Here is a 23,800-nt window from a genome sequence, read left to right as displayed (position 1 = left end):
TTAATCCAGCTTAGAGCCCGCAAACCACTCCTCGGTATCATTATGCCCTTGAATAGATGAGGCTGCGCAGAGTCCTCTGCTTTTCAACGTGTTGCTATCACTGAAAATACTTGGGGATTTTGTGATTTATTTCTGTTGAGTTTTCTCGGAGTGTTTGGTTTTCTTTCTCTGGGGGCAGACACAATGGCTTTCCTTATGAAAACTATGATAAGTAACCAGGTGAAGAATTTAGGACTCGGTGGCGGGTCTGAAGAAAAAAAAGAAGAAGGAGGAGCGTCTGACCCCGCAGCCGCTCAAGGGATGAGTCGAGAGGAGTATGAGGAGTACCAGAAGCAGATCATCGAGGAAAAGTGAGTGCACGCAGCTCGGGCTCCCTGTTAGAGCAGAAGGCAGCTCCCTGAGCCCCGCTGTCCGGTGCCCCCTCCCCCTCCCGCCCTTCAGAGGCCTTTCCTAGGCCGTCTCCTCTAACCTCAGGGAAGTCTGTCCTGCTAAAAACTGAACCAGTTCCTAGCATCAGCAGCTACTCTGTCTTGTGTGAATGAAAATGAAAAACGCTATAAACAAATCTACATGTCATCCTTAAAAGCAGCTGAAACTTTCTGATCCGGGCACATTTTAATTGACCTCAGTTGTTCAAATGCAAAATTGGGCACCTGAATATTTTTACAGTCATCTGGAAATTCACCCTTAGGTGAGTGCAGAAAGCTTTCAAACCAGGAATTCAGACTTTGCGCCTGGAAGGGGGCCTAAAAGAGCATAGAGTACAATGTTCTTGAACTTAAATGTGTGGGGGAAAAAAAAAGCCTGGAAAATACAACATGACAATTATGTCGTAAGACTTGGCTTCTCGAAAGACTGAATAGATATGCGGACTGCCTATTATGAAAACTTTAAAAGTTGCAGACGAGTCGAGCAGTATAAAGAATGGCCACGTGACCTGTGGCCTGAAATGGGCAGTTGGCGTTTCATCACGTTTGCTTACAGATGATTGGTTGGAGGATAGATGATTGATTGATAGATAAAATAGGTACCGAGAACCACTTTTAAAGTAAATTACAGACGTCCTGATACTTTACCCCTGCACACTTTGCCTATATATCTCCAAAAGATAAGGACGTTCTTCTGGCTATATATAAACTGTAATAAAAGTAAAACATTAGTAACATTTCAGTTGGGTATTATGGAATGTGAATATTACCAATTTTTAACTACTGAAGACTGATCTTTAAGTGTAATCTATATTTAATTTTTTAAAGTTTTAAGTAGAATTTAAGAGTTTTAATAATCAAATCAACTGAGTATTGAAGCATCAGTCTTGAAGTTAAAAGTTAACCATATGTTACAAAAGGTTTTTTTTGTTTTTGTTTTTTTTGCCACTGTGGCTGTTTTGCTAATAATTACATGATAATTGCCTAGGTCTTATTGCTAAAATGATTAAAGGAGAAAGGGTTGATGACCTGGAGGAACCTAAGGAAGCTGAAATCTTCCATTTAGTGGGAACCTTGTCTATTGTATTTTTTCCTGAAAGCAACTGTGGCTTATAAAACTACCTCGAATGTACTGTACTTGGCTTTGCAGTAAATTTAAGGTCTGTTTTTGTTTTTTTTTAATGCAACTGCAAAAATAATGTGGGTGCTAAAATAATACGCAAAAAAAGGCAGCATTCCTTGAATACTGGCCAGTTTTGCCTATGGTGTGTTAAAAAAAAAAGCGGAAGCAGAAAACTAGCATCAGATGTTCTCAGCTCAAGGGGACCAATAAAAAGAAAATGGTCAGAAATATAGACTACACATCTGATATTAAAATATCACTTAATGTGTCCCAGTAATAAATCTGGTCACAGACATGACATCTGTTTGATTAACTAATGTCATAGTTTTACTTAATTTTATATCTGGACAGATCAGAAACCAAAATAGTCAAATGGTATCATCAGTCAGTTTTCACCCACCACTCAGCTCTGTGTGTGTGTGTGTGTGTGTGTGTGTGATACGTTTGTTTGATCACCCAATTAAAGCAACGGTAGCAGGACAGCGAGGCTGACCTGCTTGCACGGCAGGAGGCAGGACGTCCAGTCCACTGTGAGTTTCCAGAGCTTATCGCCTAGAATACAAAACAAAGAGGCAGACATCAGGGAACTGTGCTCCGTATTTTGTAATAACCTATAAGGGGAAAGACTCTGAAAAAAGAATATATATAAAGGGCTCCCCAGATGGCACAGTGGTAAAGAACCCATCTGCCAGTGGAGGAAACTCAAGAGATGGGTTCGATCCCTGGCTTGGAAAGATCCCCTAGAAGAGGAGGTGGCAACCCACTCCAGTATTCTTGCCTGGAAAATTCCATGGACAGAGGAGCCTGGTGGGCTATAGTTCATGGGGTCGCAAAAGGGTCAGACACAACTGAGCACACACACACACACACACACGTATATATAAAGCAGAACCACTTTGCTGTACACCCAAAACTAACACATTGTAAATCAGCTGTACTTCAATAGAAAAAGGTTTTGAAATGTATAATTTGGAGCAACTATTACAATGAAAAAATTAGGCATCAAAAATGGTTCACACAAGTTACGTCTAGAGACAGCTACACATGTCATAATATATATAATAATTAGAATGAGTATTAGCAAATAAAAGCCTCCTTAACTTGTCCTCATCACTTTAGGAAAGTTGTGGGATTGACGTTACTAATAGTAAATCAAACACTACTCAGCAGTGCTCTCCAGGGCACGTTCGTTTTTACTTTATTTCCATGCTCAGATTCCACACGCACACGGCCCCGCCCCCGCCGCCATATTGGTAACATTAGTACTGAAAGCGGTCTATACCAAAATAGAATATTTGGAAAGTTCTAAATAAAACAACCTGTTGATCCCTCCATTTCTCTCCATTATATGAAAATGTCCCCTTGGTTATGATACAGCAACGGCTATGGCATCACTTGTAACTGGAACCTTGATGTGCATCACAGGCTTAAGCATAAAAACTAAAATTATGAAGCATCTAGAAAAAAAAAAAGCAGAATATTTTTGCACCTTGGAAGCAGGCAGAAATTTCTTAAACATAACCCTGAAATCAGTGACCATAAAATTTTGAAATGAGGAATTAGACATTATCAAAGTTAAAAACATGCACTGCAACTAGAGAAATACAAAAAGACTTGTACAAAGAAGTTCCTAGTAGCTTCATTCACGAGAGCGCAAACTAGGAAATAATCCAAGTGTTCATCAACAGAATAAATAAACGAATGAGATCTACTCATACAGTAGAATACACTCAGTAATGAAAACAAATGAGATCTATTCATACAGTAGAATACACTCAGTAATGAAAAGGAACAAACCCCTGGTAAGCAAAACAAGCTGGATAAATCCCGTTTTTTTATGCTGAGTGAAAGAAGAATTACACAGAAGAATGCATAGCGTGTGGTTACATGTGTATGAAGTTCTAGAACAGGCAAACCCAACCTATGGTGGGAAAAAGACAGTGATGGCCTCTAGGACTGGGAGCAGGCATCGATCGAGAGCGGGATGAGGGCATTTTCTCAGCTGATAGTAATGTTTTTTACACCTCAATCGAGGTTTGGTTTACACAGTAAAAACAGAAGCAAGAGAAGAGGAAAAAAATGTATGTATGTACACACAGATATATGTGAGATTTATCACAAGGAGCCAATGTTCACGTGGCTGTGGAAGCTGGGAAGTCCCACCATCTGCCATCTCCAACCCAGGGAAGTAGGTGGTGTGGTTCTCAGAACTGGAGGGTTCTTGGAGCAAGAGGAGATCACTGTCTCAGCTCAGCAGGCAGGCAGGGGGCCCTTTTGTTGATTCAAAGCCTCCGTGGATTCCACGAGCACCCCCTACCCCACACACGCACATCGAGGAGGGCCTTCTGTTTCACTCCGTCCACCGTCCACAGACTCCAATGCTCATCTCATCTAGAAACAGCCTCCCAAACACACTCAGAAATGATGTTTAACCAGGACACCCTGTGTCCCAGTTGAGCTGACACACGAAGTTAACCATCACAGTCCATTTAAGGTCTGTGCATTTAATAGCATGCAACATTTTAATTCAAAAGAAAAGGAGCCCCAATACTTTGGCCACCTGACGTGAAGAGCCGACTCACTGGAAAAGATCCTGATGCTGGGAGAGATTGAGGGCAGAAGGGGAAGGGGATGACAGAGGATGAGATGGTTGGATGGCATCATCAACTCAAGGGACATGAATTTGAGCAAACTCCGGGAGATGGTGAAGGACAGCCTGGCATGCCACAGCCCATGGGGTTGCAGTTGGACATGACTTAGCTACTGAGCAACAACAACAAATAAACAGATATGTAATTGGAGTTATGGTATGCACATTGAAGTGTTTGGGGGAAGAGAGTACTGATGTCAACAACTTTGAAATGCACCAGAAAATATGATGGATAAATGAATGGAGAGAAAAATGGAGAGAGAGGGCTAGGTAAGTGACATTTTCTAAAACGTGTAGGAAGATGCCAGTAGTAGAATATAAATGGTGAATATATGCGTGTCAACTGTAAAATTGCTTCAACTTTTCTGTACACTTGAATCTTTTTATAGTAAAATATTGATGTTGGGGGAGATCGGCTTCTGCCCATGCCCCCAGGTCTCTGAGCTCTTCATCAAGCTCTTTCCCTAAATGAGAAGACTGAGTCCAGGGTTCTCTTATGCCTCCTCCAGGCCTGACCTTTTGCAGAGGGAAATGAGTTCAAAGAGTGTCCAAAGCCAGGCCCCAGTGATGAGCAGTTTAATGTGACACCTTCAGAGCCAACCCTTCCTTCAGCCAGGCTTCTGTGTAATGATTCCAGAACTTGGAGTTAAGAAATAGAAATCAACGGAGCCACCTGAAAACAGGATATTTATTTTAAGGCAAATTATGTAGTTCAGGGAGGAGGGCATGGCTACCCATTCTAGCATGCTTGCCTGGAGAATCCCATGGACAGAGGAACCTGGTGGGCTACAGTCCACGGGGTCACAAAGAGTCGGACACAACTGAGTGACTTAGCATATCATAGCATGTAGTTCAGTGGCAAAGAATCCACCTGCAATGCAGGAGACTCAGGTTGGATCCTCAGGTTGGATCCCTGGGTCGGGAAGATCCCCTTGAGAAGGGAATGGCAACCCACTCCAGTGCTCTTGCCTGGAAAATCCCATGGACAGACCACAGGATCACAAACAGTCGAAAATGACTGAACAAATAACATGCTTCTTGCAAAGATGCTTCACCAGACCCATTGCAGACATGCCCCCAGGCCTCGTGGGCCGAACCAGGACCAGAGCGTCACTGGGAGTCACGGGCCTTCATTCGATCCCTGGCCGCCCGTCCTCCTCCATGCGTCTGCTTTGTCCTTTCAGGGCAGTCAGCCCTCTGCTCCTCTGTTACCCAAACCACCCGTGAGGATGGGCAGCCGACATTCTCTGAGCTCACTGTTAACAAATCCAGCCACACTGCAAGTCTCTGACTTGCTCCGTCCCAAACCCAAATTCTCAGAGAAGAAATTCCACTTACCCAGCTTGGTCCAGTCCTGTACAGCTAGAGGGCAGGGCCACATATATAAAGGTTCCTGTTGTTGTCGTTGAGTCGCTCAGTCCCATCTGACTCTTTGCGACCCCATGGACTGCAGCCCACCAGGCTCCTCTGTCCATTGGATTCTCCAGGCAAGAATACAGGGGTGGGTTGCCATTCCCTTCTCCAGGGGATCTTCTCAACCCAGGGATCAAACCCACGTCTTCTGCAATGGCAGGTGGATTCTTTACCACTGAGCCACCAGGGAAGCCCGTATGAAAAAGCAGCCTCTAGCAACGTGCTTCCTTGGGCAGCTAGGAGAAGACGTGGTTCAAGGGAGCTTCACCGACATCCTCAAAGGTGTTTACTTCTCTCTGGATCATCAAGAACAAGGGAGCCCACTTCCAACAGCAAATCACAAGTCCAATTAGGCCATCCACAGAGCGTTCTGAAAATCCACACCCGACCCTGTGTGAGTGACCCCTTCACCCAGGGAAGGGACGGCTGTACCTAAATTGGGGCTTAACAGGTTGACAGTGAAGGGAAATAGCTTTATATTATATCCCCAAATCCTGTCTGCCTCCAAACGGCCCCCCGTCCTGGCTGCTGCAGCTCTGTTTAGCTTGCATAAGAATCGCTCAGGCCGTTTGTTAAAAATGTCACTTCTCAATGGCAGGGCCATGATGGAAGCAGGGAGACCATTTAAATGGCCAATGCGGCCTCTAATCAAGTGGCCCAAGTGGTAGAGAAACGTGGACAGAGCACGTTTGCTGTTTCCATGGTATGCAGCAAAGGAGACAGCCGCGTCTGAGAGGAGCCAGATTTAAACCGCGGTGAGAAAAATGGATCTTCCAGCCAGTGATGTGCCGAGCTGACCCACGGCATCCGGCAGTGACCCATCAAAGTTAATCGCATGTATCTCTCCCCAGTGTCTCCCCAGTATCAGTGACATCAAGTTGATAGTACTAGTTTGAAGTCCGCCTCAGTGGAAGTATTGACACCACGGAACCTGGTGGGTGCCTCAGAGCTTCTCTCCCCAGAAAGCTGGTTGTGATACATTAGCCAGTACACCACTACTTCCACCTCTTTTTGATAATTCGGGACTAGAAACCTATTTTAAAAATCACTGCATAAGATATGCTATGAAGATAAGAATCACTGCATGAGATACGGTATGGACTGATGGATGTTCATAAGGCTGCTATGGTTAGAATGGAAGGGGTGGTTCTGAGAGACACTGGAAGAAGTCTGCACGACCTGGTTTATAGACGCTGACAGCAGAAAGGGAGGAGCGGATGCTTCTCCCTGGACTAAGGCGCCATTTCCAGAGCACGTCTCTTTGGCAGGGTCACAGAGAGAACTTTTCGCAGTTGGATTCCCTGTCATTTATATTTTACATGTCCCTGTTCAGCTGTTAAGGATTTCAAGTGCTTTTTTTTTTTTTAATTCCACATTATTGTAGCTTAGAATTCTGATCCCCATTTATTGATGGAATTAAATGAATTGAATAATGACTGAATCTCCAAGTCTCAGTCACTGAGCGTAACTGTTTTGCAAAAACACAGCTCTGCAGAGATCTGGAGAAGAACATCCTTTAAAACACAAAATTAGATCTCTCACTTTCAGAATCTTGCAGAATCAAGGCAGCATGGGTGGAGACCGAACCTGGCCTTAAATAGATATGTGGAAAGTCCACGTAAGGGTTTCTAAAAGGATGTCAGGAAAGGAAATGGAAGGAGATGCCAAGGGTTTGCTCCAAACATTTTTGTTCCATAAAAATAAGTGTTCTGTAGAATTTAAAACTTATGTGCCAAGTACAAATTATTATGTATAAAATAAGCTATAAGGATATATTGTACAAAATAGGGAACACAGCCAATATGTTAATTATGATCATTATAAATGGAAGATAACCTTTAAAAATTGTGGGGAAAAAAGAGGGAGGAAGAATTCCCTGGCAGTCCAACACTTAGGACTCTGAACTTCCTGTGCAAGGGGCCCAGGTCCGATCCCTGGTTGGGGAACTAAGATTTCCTATGCTGAGTGACACAGCTCAAAAAAACTTTTTTAAATAAAATAAAAGTAATAAATTGCTATATTGTATATCTGTGACATATAGTATTGTACAGCAACTATATTTCAATGTTTTAAATTCTAGAAATAAATAAAACTTACATCCCCAAAGTAATTCTCAACATCCTCTGTTATCAGTTTATACACCTAGCATTTCAGAAGCACTAAATGTGTAAGCCCCTAAACAATATAATAAAATAAGAAACGAAATGATTTTGAAAACGTAGCTTCTCTCCATGATGCGGACAGGCTGGGAAGCTGCCCGTTGGGAAGCACTCACAGTGACTCTGACGTCTGAGCTCCCAGGTGGGGTGAGAGGAACACGGTGAGGTCAGCTCTGCACCAGGGGTGGTCCCCCCGCCTCTCCCGAGCCGCATCAGAAGGCTCGCAGAACCGACGTGTCTGGGAATTCGGGTCTGTACTCAGTCGTGATCGGTGGGAACTCAGAGGGTGTGGCCCTGTGTCTGGCTCCTCTGAGCAGGGCTGGAGTAGCCAGTGGTCTCATGTCCTCTGATCCTTTCTTTCACTTTCAGGATGGAAAGAGATGCTGCGTTTACACAAAAAAAGGCTGAGAGGGCGTGCCTCAGAGTTCACCTCAGAGAAAAGTACAGACTCCCAAAGGTGAGACTCTTAACACAATAAACATGCAGTCATTTTTTACATAATAAGAAACGCAGAGTGTTGGATTATCAGCAAGGGTCACACTCAGAAGGCTGTGTGTGTGTATATATACATATATAAATATATATATAAATACATATATATTTTATGTCTTAATCATAATTGGGGCTTCCCTGGTGGCTCAGCTAGTAAAGCAGATCTTCCTGGGTTGGGAAGATCCCCTGAAGAAGGGAAAGGCTGCCCACTCCAGTATTCTGGCCTGGATAGTTCCATGGACTGTATAGTCCATGGGGTCGCAAAGAGTCGGACACGACTGAGTGACTTTCACTTAATCATAATCGAGGTATTTGATATAGTGAAAAGAGCATTGAATTAGTTCATAAAAACTAGATTCCAGGCACTTAACCTCTATGAACTTCCATTTCCTCCCAACAAAATGGAGTAATACCTGTTTATGTAAATATATTCAAGGACTATAGAGTATCTGTATATGCGCAATGAGAATAACGGTCATTGCAGCCGACATTTACTGAGCTCTTCTAAGTGCCAGGCACTGCTCTCAAGTTCTTTGCATAGATAAATCCATTCAGTCCTCACCACAGTCTTAGAAGGTGTGTTCTTAGAGGAAACAGATGGAAAGAGAGTGACTACCGTCCCGCTAAGGGACGTGCACACAGACACACACAGACACTCCATCAGCTGGTTGTGTGTCTTCCAGAAAGATGGGGTATTTTAAGGATATATACATACATATTTGTTGTTGTTGAGGATATATTTTTGACAACTGTTCTGTGGTTCGGTGAGGATGTAAGGAGAACTGGGTTTGAGTCCTGGCTCTGACATCAGCAATCTCAGATGGCTTCTCAATACATCTCAGCCTCCTTTTCCTCGTCTATAACACGAGGGCAGCGACACATACTTCCTGACACGTACTTTCTTCATCTGAAATCATAAGACAAATCAAGTGCCTGACTAGTGGAAAGAGCTCCGTGGGTGATCGCTCTTACGGCTGTTATTATCTCTACACACAAAAGCCTTATTTCTTGATAATAACAAGGGTGAGTCACTGAGGTGAGTCAACAACTTAAGAACTACAGGTCTCTAAACCGAAAACAGTAGGGCTTCCCGGGGGCTCAGGCAGTAAAGAACCTGCCTGCAGTGCGGGAGAGCCAATTTCAACCCCTGGGTCAGGAAGAGACCCTGGAGAAGGAAATGGCAACCCACTCCCGTGTTCTTGCCTGGAAAATCCCATGGATGGAGGAGCCTGGCAGGCTACAGTCCGTGGGGTTGCAAAGAGTCACGACTGAGCAACTTCACTTTCTTTCACTTAAACTGAAAATATCTGCCCTTTGATTGTTTTTTTAATGGTGAGCTGGTGGTCTTGCTCACCCAAATCCTCAGGGGTGGACAACCTCCTTTGCAAAATGTTTGATGCGCTTCAGAGAATAAAATAATTCCTAGATCTCTAAGCTTGGTTTGTTTCTTTGGCACAAGAGCCTTTCCAACAGAAACTATGGAAGGAGGGGAGAACTAGAGCCACGTAATACATAGATCCGTATCCTCCCTGCAGTGGCAGTGACTTTACTCAGCATAGGCTGCCTGCCTGCCAAGTCGCTTTAGTCACGTCCAGCTCTTTGCCACCCTGTAGCCCACCAGGCTCCTCTGTCCATTCTCCAGGCAAGAATACAGGAGTGGGTTGCCATGCCCTCCTCCAGAGGATCTTCCTGACCCAGGGATTGAACCCACGAAGCTTATGTCTTCTCCACTGGCAAACAGGTTTGTTAACAGTAGCACCACATCTAACTCCTGCTCCCCGAAGCCACCGAGAGGAGGCAGGACCACAGGCAGTCGATACACTATGAACAGCGGAGCCAGTAACTTGGCTGCCTGGGTTACGAATGCCCATGAACCCATTCTTCTATAGCTGGTTCAAATGCACAACACATATGAGACCCCCTCCTGATTTTTTCATAGACCCCGAAAGAGACCTTCGAGTTTGTCTAAGAGTCCAAGCCATGGCCTCACTTCAGACATGAGAAGACTGCAGCCAAGGTGGGAGTGGGGTGGGGGTGCTCAGGGACTTTGCAAAACCCCACAGCTGTGGAGTGACAGAACCAGGATTGGATCTCGGGCCTCTCAGACCTGAAAAAGAGCATCCTACCCACAAAGGGATTTGAACACAGCTCCGCCTGGTCTCAAGGTCTCTGCTCTTTCCACTCTTCACGTTTGAGGCGTTCTGAAAGTTTTAGAGCTGTCTGGAATTCCACGTGGTTTAAAACTGCCCTGCCCCTTCTGAGACAGCGTGCCCTGCTCCTATTTCAGCGAAGCATCTCAGAATCTGTCCTCCAGAGACCGTCGCTTTCCCCGCTGCTCTGTCAGCTGATGGCTTGACGGGAGACCGTGAGCACAGACAAAACTCCGGTACAACCCGAGTAAACAGTGATAGTGGCTCCTGAAAGCGCTCCCCACGTCATCCTGCACCGTGGAGTTCACTCTCTGGTGGGGGCCTCCCTGAGGGCGCCCACGTGTCGTGGCTTTGTGTGTGTGTTAGTCGCTCAGCCTTGTCCAACTATAGCCTGCCAGGCTCCTCTGTCCGTGATTCTCCAGGCAAGAACACTGGCGTGCATTGCCATTTCCTTCTCCAGAGGATCTTCCCGACCCAGGGATCGAACCCAGGTCTCCTGCATTGCAGGCAGATGCTTTCCTTCTGAGCTACTAGGGAAGCCCATGGCTGGATGGTGTCAAAATGGATTCTACATCTGATGCTTCAAGAATTTGCCCCAATAACACAACGGCCTGCTTTTTTGGTCAGCACCTGGAAACTCTATCTAACCTCAGGTGCACTGTTCATAAAAATGGTGATTAGGACTCACCTGGAAACTCTATCTAACCTCAGGTGCACTGTTCATAAAAATGGTGATTAGGACTCACCTGGAAACTCTATCTAACCTCAGGTGCATTGTTCATAAAAATGGTGATTAGGGCTTCCCTGGTGGGGCAGTGGATAAGAATCTGCCTGCCGGTGCACAGGGCCCAGGTTCGATCCCTGGGCGGGGAAGATCCCACATGCTGTGGACTCAACAAGAGAAGGCACAGCAAGGAGAAGCCCGCCCACAGCAGCAAAGGGTAGCTCCTGTTGCCGTAGCTAGAGAACGTCCTTGCGAAGCATCGAAGACCTAACACAGCCCAAAATAAACAAACAAAATAAATACATTTTGAAAACAGTAATTAAGAGGAAGAACGCCATCAAGGATCAGCCGGGTCACACTCCGTCCAGTCCAGGTCTCCCCAGCCATGAGTGACACCCCTGCCTCCACGCAGGCCTTGGGCTTGGAGGGCAGCCCGCCGCGCCCCCTCCTCCTTGAGAGGCCGTCACAGGCTCTTGACGCCGGCGCGGGGGCAGGAACCCAGGTCCTTCCGGCCTCCTGGTGTCCCCAGCCGCAGTCGCGGGGCAATGTCCCCAGGCCGCCCCAGCAGAACCGCCCCTCGGTGGGTCTCAGTTCTTCCCTGGGGACTGCACACTCTAGGAGGGTCAGTGCGGGTGGCCAGGAGCGACTTCCAGAGGGGGGCTTATTTTTTGCAGTGCACTCTGTTGATATTAAGGATCGCACAGCGCATGTTGCGCTGCAGTGGCCGATGTGCTAGCAGGCATGGGAAGGATGCTGGGCCCTGCTGGGTCACTGGGTGGGGGGCAGGAAGGGGCCACATCTTCGAGGCCCGTGGGTGGGCATGGTAGGGAGCTGAGCCGCTGTCTCTGCAGCCACCGGGGTGCTGGCCGAGAAATCTTGAAACAGCTGGCTGTCATTGAGGAAGCGTTGAAGGAATTGGAATTTTCAGCTGCGAGAGGAGACAACTTTGAGGAAACAATGGCCATGGGGGAGAGTCATTTCCCAGGCCTTGAAAGTCTTTGCATCAAGTCAGCCTCTTGAGGGGGGCTACAGGCTCGTATGGAACCATCCATCAGTTAGCTCATAGGGCTTCCTTTGATTATTCAGAAGAATCTGCATGGTGGACCCTTTAGAAAGAACCTTCTGAGAACCACAAGGGGAATATAGGTGGTGGGTTTTCCTCTCCTAGATGCCCCATAAGGAGCCCTGGAAAGCCAGGCAGTGCCCGTGGGTGTCACTGAAGTGGGGAAAGGAGATGGCCATGGTGCTGTGTATGGTGAACCGGAGGGGAAGGGATGAGGGGCCGGCGTGTCGGGACTGGGCCCTCGCAGCAGCCCAGACCGGCTAAGGGAGGCCTGGGCCAGCTCGGGGACAGAACAACAGGTTCTCGAGTCGTTGCCCGCAGCCCTTCATGGGGCTTGCCATCCTGATTACTGCACTAAGGAGAACTTGAGACCAGAACACAGAAGCCTAACATGTCTAAACAGTGCTGGCCAGAGAGCGCGGCTCACCAGGGCCTTACCCGGCTCCTGAGCACAACCTTCCCTCCCCTTGGAGTTTGCAGAACCCTCAGTCCCGGGCCGTCTCATAAAATCCATGTTGGGTAAACAGCCGGACTAACAGTATTAACAGCCCACAGGGGGTTGGACATGCTCACCGGGTCCTCCCCGCTAACGAGGGGGGACCCCTGGGGGCCTCATTCACGGTTCCCCGGGGTCACTCCCAGCGGTTACATAACCAGCACGAGGTGGTCCTGGGCCCGAACCCTCGCCCAGGCCCAACAAGAGCAGATTTGAGGGAAATGTCTTCCCAGGAGCTGTCGGGTCTGATGAGGATAACTCCGTCACATTCTGGAATTAGAACTGTATTTTTGAAAGAAATCATTTGGCCAGTGTTTGCTGCAAAAAAGAGTTCTAGTCGACTGCTGACCGGGGGAAGGGAAATTCGGTCTCTGAGAGGAGCAGTGGAGCCCTCACGCCCGCCAAACCACACATGCCTCCCTTCCGGGTTTTCTGCTCATCGTCAGTATAGCCTCGTTGGTCAGACCCTCATCTTCTGATGACCCCTGTCTATTGCAGTCATCGCAGGAGTCAAATGAGTGCGGTCATGAAATCGCAATAACTGGACATGTATGTAGAAGAGTATATTTGCCGTGTCCCCACCCTTGAAAGCCTCCCCACCACCCCCATCTCATCCCCCTACTCCAGGTCATCACAGGACGTTCACGTCCACACGTACATCGGTTTCCTCTGCTTTTCAAATGCCAGGTCGTTAGGGGACTTCATCGGCCTGAAGTAACCCACGACCTCATGTTAGACTTGAGTCCTGTTCCACCCAGTGTCCTGTCCTGGGTCTTCAGTGCTTTCTCCCCACTGGCCTCTCCATTGAAAAGGAGGTCAAGTCTCTCCAACTAAAGCAAACAGCACTTTGAGTGAACGTGGCTTTCTAGGCATCTTCCTAAATGATCGGTTCCCGCTGCTCTGCCAAAGCCTTCCTCCTGAGGATGCTCTGAGGTCGGTCTCGTTGCAGTAGACGGTCCTGCTGTTCCGTCCGGGCCCTCTTCCTGGAGCGGTCCTTCCCAGGGCAGAGCCTTCCTCACCCCGTCTCACTCAGCGCTTCCTCCCTGAAGCCCTCTCTCTCTCAGCCTCTCAGCACCACCCTCCTCATTCTGCTCTGTAACCTGTCTCTCCTCTCTTCCCAGGGTTACCTCCCCGGTCTGCCCCCAGGTTTCTGAATATCCCCGGGTGCTCCCCCCACCGTCTTCTCTTTGTCCCTCACGCTGTCACACTCTCCCCGAATGGCAGCATCTCCTGTGGCCTTCAGCTGCCACCTAGATGTGTGCTGCTGACCCTCCAACCTCTACCTCCTTCCTACACCTTCTCCTAAAGGTCACCATCGCGTCCACCTCTCCTCGGGCACCTCCAGCTCAGACCCAGAAATGTCTTTCCCTGCTCCTGCAGGATCCACCTCCGCCACGGCCCCCAACCCACACCACCCCCAGGCTCACCCTCCAGGTCCCCCCTCCTCCAGCCCCGCACAGAGCGATCAGCAGGTGACAGCCGTTCCACCCCCTGCTGCTGCTGCTGCTAAGTCACTTCACTCGTGTCTGACTCTGTGTGACCCCATGGACTGCAGCCCACCAGGCTCCTCCGTCCGTGGGATTTTCCAGGCAAGAACACTGGAGTGGGGTGCCATTGCCTTCTCCGCATTCCACCTCCTAATCGTTCTCAACTCCTCCCCAAGTGCAGGGCTCAGCACTTCTCAGCAACTTGACTACACTACCTCTTGTGTGTGCATTAAGTCTCTTCAGTCGTGTCCAACTCTTTGAGAGCCTATGGACTGTAGCCCACCAGGCTCCTCTGTCCATGGGATTCTCTAGGCAAGAATACTGGAGTGGGTTGCCATTTACAATACCTCTTAAGTAGTTTTTTGATTGTGTCTTGCTCCCCTCAAAATTGCAGAGTGAGGTTTCCAAGATGCAAACAGATTCTGTTCTTCCCCTTTAAAAAAAAAAAAAAAGGCTTCCCATGACTTTTTAGGGTAGAGTCCAGCCTCCTGGCCTGCACACCTTGAGTTGGCTCCCAGCTGCCCAGCCTCACCTCTTGGGGCCCCTCACCTGGACTAGCTCCTCCTCCCACCTCACGTCCCCTACACCCTGCTCCCTGTGACCCCTTTCCTTCCTGGAAGACGTTGCTCTACTGCTGCTTCTTCCAGAACCTTCCATGATCTCCCCACTCTCCAGGTCCCCTGTGCTTCCATAGCGCCTGAGTGCATGTCTCGCCTGCCATTTTTCTACTCTGAATCCTCTCACCTGCTGGACTGTGTGCTTCTTAACAAAGCGGCTGAGGTTTCCGTCTTTGTCATCGGGGCCTTGCATGGTGTCTGACATGGAGAGGCTGCACACACACACACACATGCACACACACACATACACATGCTCATACTACACAGAGACATACACACACACACACATATGCACCTACTGCACACACAGACGTACATATGCACGTACTACACACGTGCACACACATGCACACACTACACACAGAGACACACACATACATACATACATACACGCGTACTGCACACACAGAGACACACGTACATATGCACATACCACACACACATGCACACAGACACATGCACCGATCACACAGATATACATAGACACACACATAAACACCCCCACACACAACAGTCTTGCTGAATGATCAATGTTAGTCGGGGAAAAAGAAAAACAAAAGTACACCCAAAGAACGAAGTATCAAAATCAGCAGAAGGGATCCATCTGCCACAAGAGTTAAATTACAATCAGTTTTCACGAAAAGAACAAGTCTGGATTCGACATTATGATTCCTTATAAAATACAAAGATTACTTTAGCTCATAATTAGGATGTCATATTTTCTCAAGCAGAGGAAGTCATAAATAAAGCCATGAGGTTTTTTTCCCCTAAAAACAAAGGTGCCCCCCCTCTCCTAGCCAATTCAAAATGTATATGTAAGTCAAGCCAAATTAATAAGAGAAAACAGCTCCACAATGAGCGCTAATCCTATTAACAGAATTGTCAATCTCGGTTAGTCATTGAAAAATAACGTCGGGCCCCCCGCGGAGCCGGCGCTTTCCTTACACCTGGTGTTTGTCTGCGGTATTAAGGGCATCGCTTGCTCTGAGCAAAGATGAAGACAGAAGAAAATCTAGCAGGAAGGCTTCTTTCAACATTCTACACTGACAGCGCAAGCTGCCTCTTAAAGGCAGAGACGATTCTGCGACCCTCTCTCTGCCTGCCTTCTTCAGACCAGGCGCTCTTGGGGCTGCCCTGCAGGGTCCCAGGCACTAAAACGCCCGCCTTGAGCAGCTCTTTCCGGCGGCGGCAGCTCGGAGGCCCTCCGGGGCCCGCTAGGGGCCATCCCTTCCGCTCCTCCCCTGCCGGCCGGGTTCTGTTTGCTGCTTCTGCTCCTGCCCTGGGAAGGTCCTCGGGGCCCTGGGAAGGGGGGAAACGGCCATCGGCTTTGCATGTGCCACCTTCTCACTTACCCCTCACGGCCACCCTGGAAGGGAGGGAGGCCTCATTTCCCCTGCTTGGATAAGAACAGCAGCTCAGACGGGGTGCCGGGATTCCCGAGGTCACACAGCTCGTAAATGGCAAGACCCCAAGGCGATCTGACTCACCAGCCGGGTTTTCCTACCAGACCCAGCAGCAGGGCTGGGCTCTCCTTCCCTAACAAGCAGAAGGACATCGAGAAAGCCTCTTCACCTCCCAGGACCTCGGTTTCCACATCTGTAGAGGAGAGGCTTGGACAAGTGACCTCTAGGAACGTCTCGAGTCCCCCTGGAAAGTCTGCACACAGGAGAGCAGCGTGAGACGCACACAGTGGGGGAAGTCTCGCACCTCGCGAAGCCCCTGTGCGCACTCGCTCAATCAGCGTCGGAAACTGGCGGCTGTTTTCAGAGTCACAGCCTCTGCCTCGCTCCTTCAGGAGCTAAAGAGGGAAAGACCGTGCGGTGTAGCAGAAGCTGACGCTAGCAAGCCCTGACAGGGTCTCAACACCTCTCACGCATTAGAATCACCCAGGAAGCTTCTAATTTTTAAAAAGTTTTAAAAACACACACACTTTTTTTTGAGGTGGACCATCTTTTAAAGTCTTTATTGAATTTGTTACAATATTGTTTCTGTTTTCTGTTTTGGTGGTGAGGCATGGAGAATCTTAATTCCCCAACCAGGGGTCAAACTGGCACTCCGTGCATTGGAAAGTGAGCTCTTAACCACTGGACTGCCAGGGAAGTCCCAGGAAAGCTTTTTAAAAATTCTGTTGCCTGGATCCCTGCCCCAGACTGTGCCTATGTGCATGCTCAGCCGTGTCCAGCTCTTTTGCGACCCCATGGGCTATAGCCCACCTGGCTCCTCTGTCCGTGGGATTTTCCCAGACAAGAATACTGGAGTGTGTTGCCATTTCCTCCTCCAAGGGATCCTCTCGACCCAGGGATCAAAGCTGTGCCTCTTGCTTGGCAGGTAGATTCTTTACCACTGAGCCACTGGCGTAAGTCCAAAGTCAGATCTTCTTGTTGATGTTGTTGCATTGCTCAGTCATGTCCGACCCTTCGAGACCCCGTGGACTGCAGCACACCAGGCTCCCCTGTCCTTCACATCTCCTGGAGTTTGCTCACACTCACATCTATATCATTCTGGTGCGTGTCTGCATATCAAGCTTGACTGGCTGGACTCTAAGTGGGAACACTCAACTTTTTGGCGATATAACCATGTGAAATAGTTGATCACCATATTTCCATTTTGATACCAGATGAGGACCAGTTCACCAAGATGAGGAAGAAGGAAGTCTGAATCCAGGATCATGCTTACCCTTCAGCGAAAGGTCAGAACCAGTCAGAGGAGTAACAAGGGCAGGAGGCGGTGCTATTTAAATAATGGGGCATTCAGCCCTGGCAATTAAGATTATAAACCTGGTTAAAAGGCAAGAGATTACGACTGATTCTGGTCAGCCAGCCTAAAAATAATTAGTTCTTAACTGCATTAAACAATATCCCATATTGATGAGATTTCTAGAAATGAGAAGACTTCTGAAACAGGACCCTGAAGAATGAAGGCAGCCTGTGCGTTCCTCTGTATATGCTAGCTCACTTGGCGTCCTTCTCATTCATTCATTCACTTGTTCGTTCACCTGTCAGGGGTTCTCAGCATCAGACTTCCGCGCCTGTGCTGGGGCTGGTTCATGTCAGCTGTACCTGTGCTTGGGCTCACGGCGTGTGGTGAAGCATTCACCTGTCAGGGGTTCTCAGCATCAGACTTCCGCGCCTGTGCTGGGGCTGGTTCATGTCAGCTGTACCTGTGCTTGGGCTCACGGCGTGTGGTGAAGCATTCACCTGTCAGGGGTTCTCAGCATCAGACTTCCGCGCCTGTGCTGGGGCTGGTTCATGTCAGCTGTACCTGCGCTTGGGCTCACGGCGTGTGGTGAAGCATGGACGCCTTTCCTCGATGCATGCATTCTGTCAAAATATTCCTGGCATTCCCAACCTGGAGCAGCAAAGTCAGGACAAGACACCCATTGCTTGGATCGCAGAGGAGTCCCTCTCAGCAGGGCACTTTGTCGTGCAAGGGGAGGCAATCCCAGGGTCGTGTATGAGTCCCATGTGGGTGAGTGCACGCTCAGTCTCTCAGTCGGGTCTGACTCTTTGTGACTCCATGGACTGTAGCCCCAGTGTAACCCTCCAGGCTCCTCTGTTCATGGAATTTTCCAAGCAAGAATATTGGTGGTGGTGGTGGTTTAGTTGCTAAGTCGTATCTGACTCTTTGAGACCCCATGGACTGTAGCCCACCAGGCTCCTCTCTCCGTGGGATTCTCCAGGCAAGAGTACTGGAGTGGTTGCTGTTTCTTTCTCCAGGGAAACTTCCCGACCCAGGGATTGAACCCAGGTCTCCTGTGTCTCTCACTGCACTGGCAGGTGGATTCTTTCCCACTGAGCATGTGTGTGGCCTGGGCGGATGCCACTCCTCCTCCGGGGGGGATCTTCCCGACTCAGGGATGAACCGTGTCTCTTACGTCTCTCGCATCAGTAGGCGGGCTCTTTACCAGTATCTGGGAAGCCCCAGGCTGGGAACCATATACACGAGGCTCCCGTGGACGGGTGGGAACAGGGGTTGGGGGGCAGACAGAAGTGCAGGTCACAAGCCAGGCACCTCAGTCAGTCTTCACCCTCTGGTCCCCACGTGCATTGGGTTGGGCCTGACAAGAGGTGAGGGGAGCTGGGCGCTCTGGGTCATTTTCTCCCAGAATTGTGTCTAGTGCTGAAAGGGAAATGAACAGGCCCAGTTTGCTAGGAAAGCCGAGGCTCTGGAGTGAAGGTAGGTAGGGGCACTCCCAGGCCAGAGGTGAGGGGCGGGAGAGGGAGGCCTCCTTCTGATGGGATGAGCACCTTGTGGAAGGCCAAGGCCTTTCAGGGCAATTCAGCTCCCCCACCCCCGGCTTTACCTCTGAGGGTCATTACATTTAGGAATAGCCATCTTTAACTGCTTAATACATTCCAAATTATTCAGTCATCATTTAATTTATCTTCTATAGAATTATGAAAGTTATGTCGGTTCATCACCCAGTCGTGAGTGGCTCTTTTCGACCCAATGGATTGTAGCCCGCCCAGCTCCCCCGTCCATGGGATTCTCCAGGCAAGAACAGTGGAGCTGGGTTGCCATTCCCTTTTCCAGGGCATTTTCCCGACCCAGGGATCGAATACTGGTCTCCCACACTGCAGGCAGATTCTTTACCATCTGAGCTAGCAAGGAGGCAAATAACATAAACCCAATTTATAAATAAGGAAATAAGTTCAGACAAGGGATATTAGGTGCCCAAGGTCACACAGCCTGTATGTGGTGGAGGTAACCTTCATGCTCAGGTGTCTGATCTTCAAGCCAACCCTTGACCTCTAGGCAGCCCCTATGGGAGTGGGAACATAAACACGTCAGGAGCTATGAAACAGCTTGTTCACAGTCAAGAGGGCCTGCACATTCAGTCGTCGTCCCTGACAACAGGCTCCTGGAGTCTTGTCTGTGACGACATGCCAGATACTCGCTGGGTTCCGAGACTTAGAGATGAGTGAGTTACAGCCCCCTGTCTTCAAGAGAGGTAGGGTGGGGCTTCTTAAACTTTGACAAGCAGCAGAATCACCAGGAGGGCTCGCTAAACCACAGACGGCTCAGCCAGGCCCCACGGCTTCTGAATCAGCAGGTCAGGGAGAGGGCCAAGAACCCTCGTGTCTAACAAGGTTCCGGGGGATGCCGCTGCGGCCAGCCTCGGGAGCCCACTTTGAGAACTGCTAGGGTAGATGTGGTGGTGACCCAGATCCCCTCTGTGAGTCGGGGGGCACAGTGGACCCTCTTGGCTCTTCCTTCCCTGGGTCAGGGAAAGTGAAAGTGAAAGTCACTCAGTCACGTCCGACTCTTTCCGACCCCATGGACTATACAGCCCATGGAATTCTCCAGCCCATAAGACTGGAGTGGGTAGCCTTTCCCTTCTCCAGGGGATCGTCCCAACCCAGGGATGGAACCCAGGCCTCCCTCATTGCAGGCTGATTCTTTACCAGCTGAGCCACAAGGGCCAGGGGAAGGAGGTGAAAATAAACCTGAGTCGGTCCGCAGCTGCAGAAGCTGCACTCTGAGCAGCCTGGAGAACAGGGGTTGGGGAGCGCCCTCCTGAGGGCATCTGGCAGCTCAGGGCACCAGTGAGCTGGCCCCCTGGCCCCGCCAGCCGCCTATTCCCCCAGCCTGTCCAGGTTCCAACCTGGTGACAAGCACAGAGAACTTCTTACCACCTGGAGGGGTGTAGATGCTGAACTTCCCAGGAATGCCTTTACAGATTGTATATGTTTTATTTCAAGTGGGCAGGGGCCCGGCATGGCATTTAGGTAAGCTGAGAATTCAGGCTGCCCCCTGCTTTTCCCCTTCTTCCTGCAAAAAATGCCCAGAGGACCGTCCACAAGGGAGGCACCCTCGAGGGCAGGTGAATACAAAATAAATAGAAACGGAGGCTTGGCCGGGAGCCCCTGGGGATTAACTAACTAATTAATCCCCACACCAGTTTGACGAGGAACTAATTGATCTGCTAAGCGCTTTGAGGGGCCAAGGCCTGGCCAAGTGCACGGGAAGCTTCTGTTACCTGGGAAGCTGACACTGAGAGCCGTCCTCCCAGGCTTCCAGGGAGAGTCAGGGCGAGGGATGTGCCCCCCAAAAGCCTCCTTCCCCTTGGCATCAGAAGTCTGCATTCCGAGGAGCGGGGAGAAAGCACAGAAGTAAGCATGGAGCGGGAGCTCTGGGGAGGGCGGGGCAGGTAACCCAGAAGTTCCGTGTTGGAAGGTGAGCCTCCAAGCTCCATGACCATGTGTGTGTCTCTGTTAGTCGCTCAGTCGTGTCCATCTCTTTGTGACCCATGGACTGTAGCCCACCAGGCTCCTCTGTCCATGGAATTCTCCAGACAAGAATACTGGAGAGGGTTGCCATTTCCTTCTCCAGGGCATCTTCCCGACCCGGCGATCAAACCTGGGTCTCCTGCATTGGCAGGTGGATTCTTTATCATCTGAGCCACCGAGGAAGCCCCTTTTGATCTTCTGTGTCCCCCAAAGCCCAGTTTGCCCCATGTTACAACCTGATCTCAGAAAATTATATCTGAGAGCAGCCATCTAAGAAAAGAAAGGACCCTTGCCTTTCGCAGAAAAATGTGTCCTGTAGATTCTTCTTTGTTATAGAACAGAGGGCTCTGCAGCCTAAGAGTAAAGACAAATTCAGAGACCATGCAGCAGGAACTAAGCGGCTCAGAACAGCCACGCCTAGGACCATGGGAGAAAATTGTAAGGCAGTAGCAGTGAACAAGGCTAGCCCGGGGGTGCTGCGTTGGAGTCCTGGTGTGAACGATTCACTCAATAAACAGGTGGTGTGCGCCAGACTTGTTTCTAGGCATCAAGGATGTAAAGCTGAATTTGAGCCGCTTCTGTATCTGGTAGAAGGGAGGGAAGGGGTGATGGTTAACCGGGAGTTGCCCCTAAAGAGTGATGGCTGGATGGAGAGAGCCTGCTCTGGCCCTATGAGCTCAACAGCCCCCCACCCCAGAGTGGGCTCAGCTTGGGCCACTGAGTCATAGTCTGGGGCTGATGGAAAACAAAGTGTGCAGAGCAGCCCTAAGGCAGAGTTGGTCAAGCTTTTTGGGTATCAGCAGGACAGACAGGGAGTCTGAAAATGCAGATTGCTGGACCCCAGCCTGGAGTTTCTGATCCAGTAGGTCTGGGGTAATTTGAGAATTTGTGCTTCTAACACATTCCCAAATGATGCTAATACTGCCTGGTACAGGGACCACGCTTTCATGTTTTTAATTAATTAGCTAATTTTGGCTGTGCTGGGCCTCCCCATCTGTGTGTGGGTTTTCTCTCATTGTGGTGAGTGGGGCTCCTCTCCCTTGTGGCGTGAAGGCTTCACTGCAGCACCATGTCTTGTGGGCTCTACAGAAAGGGGTTGGTAGTCATGACACACGCATGGGCTCTTCCCAGACCAGAGTGCCCTGCACTGGCAGGCCAATTCTTAACCCCTGGACCTCCAAAGAAGCTCCTCACACTTTGAGAACCACAGTGCTAGAAGCTTCTGAGAGCCACGTGCAGAGAGATGGGGCATCTCAGCTGGGACGTCCGGCCTCTGCAGCTGGTACCAGACCCAGGTTCTGCTGTGAGACGGCCAAGTGTATCGTTCCCAGCATCCCTTCTCAGCAGACCTCGAGCTCCCTGCTGCGGCCAGGGTTGGTTGGTTGGTTGGTTTTAGAAGGGTTTTTCCTCTATCTCCGTGTTTGTTTTTCTGCACAGAGTGAGATGGATGAGAACCAGATCCAGATGGCTGGAGACGATGTGGATTTGCCCGAAGACCTCCGGAAAATGGTAGATGAAGATCAAGAAGAGGAAGAAGACAAGGATTCTATCCTTGGGCAGCTACAGAACCTTCAGAACATGGACTTGGACGCCATCAAAGAGAAAGCCCAGGCCACCTTCTCGGAAATCAAGCAGACGGCGGAGCAGAAGTGTGCTGTGATGTGAGGCGGGCGGGCGTGGAGGAGGCCCAGTCGAGGCGGAAGCGACCGCTCTCCTGCGCGGCGCTTCCAACAGCATCGACGTTAGCGTAGTGAGCGGTTAAGAAAACCGTGAGGAAACTCGCAACCAACACGTAGAGGACACCTCGGTTGCTCTAAACGTTCCTGGTAGCGCCCCTGGCAGCGGGAATCACGCTGTCCTTTTAGTTGTGAATCTGACGAAGCCTGAGCTTTTCATCTGTGAATGAGGCAGAACACGCATCTGCTTAACGGTCTGTAGGACGGCCAGGAAGAAACAAAAGCAAACCGTGTTTCATCTCCGACTTTCTGCAGACAGGACAAGGGCCTGACTCTGTCCAACCATTAAGCAGGACTCCGGGTCCCTTCAGAGAAAGACGTGGAAGGTCAGGGTGCCCCCCGGAGCCCAGACTGCAGGCTAAGGGCCGTCAGAGATCACATCACCTCTGTCTCCAGGATGCCATTGATGCTTCTCGTGGATGCTTGCACGAAGCCGAAGGGCAGGGATGGGGGAGGAGACGAGAGAGGAGGCAGAGAGGAGACCTGGCCGGCGTTTGCACTGCAGATCACCCTTCCAGAAGGGTGGGAAGAATGGATTTGGGTGGAGGTGGGAGGCTGGGGAGAGGGGCGGCTTAGAGGCAGGGTGGGGGGCCATGGGGAGCGCCTGGAACGGCCAGCCCTGGTCCAGTATTCGGTGTCAGCTCCTCTTGGCTGACCTTGGTAACAGCACCAGACCGTGAGGGTGGACAAACAGCACGGAGACCTTAAATCCGCCCGTGTGGGTGTCTCTCTCATCCTCTTCTCCTCTCTGGCCCCTCTCCCCATCTTCCCTGCTTTTTCTTTCCTGTCCCTCAGACACTCACCTCACTCCCTCACACTGTCTTCCAACAAACTGTGCTGTCCTTCTCTGCCACAGTCCTCCAGGCTACAGTCAACCCTCATATCCACAGACCCGGGACCCAGACATATGGAGGGATGACTGTCCTATGCCGGGTTATACAAGGGACCTAAGCATCCTTGAATGCTGTGTTCGCGGCAGGTTCTAGAATCCTTGGCAGACATCCTGGAACGACTGTATACATGGATTTTTTC

The 23,800-nt window shown here is 49.7% G+C and overlaps 1 protein-coding gene across 1 annotated transcript; it reads left to right on the top strand.

The window, feature by feature from the left end:
* Positions 1-183: 183 nt before the first annotated feature.
* On the top strand, positions 184-22,697 carry CPLX4 (complexin 4). The gene is made up of 3 exons (NM_001191350.1): positions 184-350; positions 8,143-8,230; positions 22,470-22,697. The coding sequence occupies exons 1-3, from the start codon at positions 184-186 to the stop codon at positions 22,695-22,697; spliced, it is 483 nt and encodes a 160-aa protein (NP_001178279.1).
* The last annotated feature ends 1,103 nt before the right edge of the window (positions 22,698-23,800 follow it).

Source organism: Bos taurus, chromosome 24, assembly GCF_002263795.3.
Source record: "Bos taurus isolate L1 Dominette 01449 registration number 42190680 breed Hereford chromosome 24, ARS-UCD2.0, whole genome shotgun sequence".
NCBI lineage: Eukaryota > Metazoa > Chordata > Mammalia > Artiodactyla > Bovidae > Bos > Bos taurus.
Note: the sequence above shows the minus strand (reverse complement) of the source record. Positions and strands in the feature narration are given on the sequence as shown.

What these genes read in the sequence shown, in the direction of transcription:
- CPLX4 (NM_001191350.1), top strand. Translation starts at nt 184, where the DNA reads ATGGCTTTCCTTATGAAAACTATGATAAGTAACCAGGTGAAGAATTTA. An exon ending in AAGCAGATCATCGAGGAAAA is followed by an intron (nt 351 to 8,142) that starts GTGAGTGCACGC and finishes TTTCACTTTCAG; the next exon opens with GATGGAAAGAGATGCTGCGT. An exon ending in AAAAGTACAGACTCCCAAAG is followed by an intron (nt 8,231 to 22,469) that starts GTGAGACTCTTA and finishes TTTTCTGCACAG; the next exon opens with AGTGAGATGGATGAGAACCA.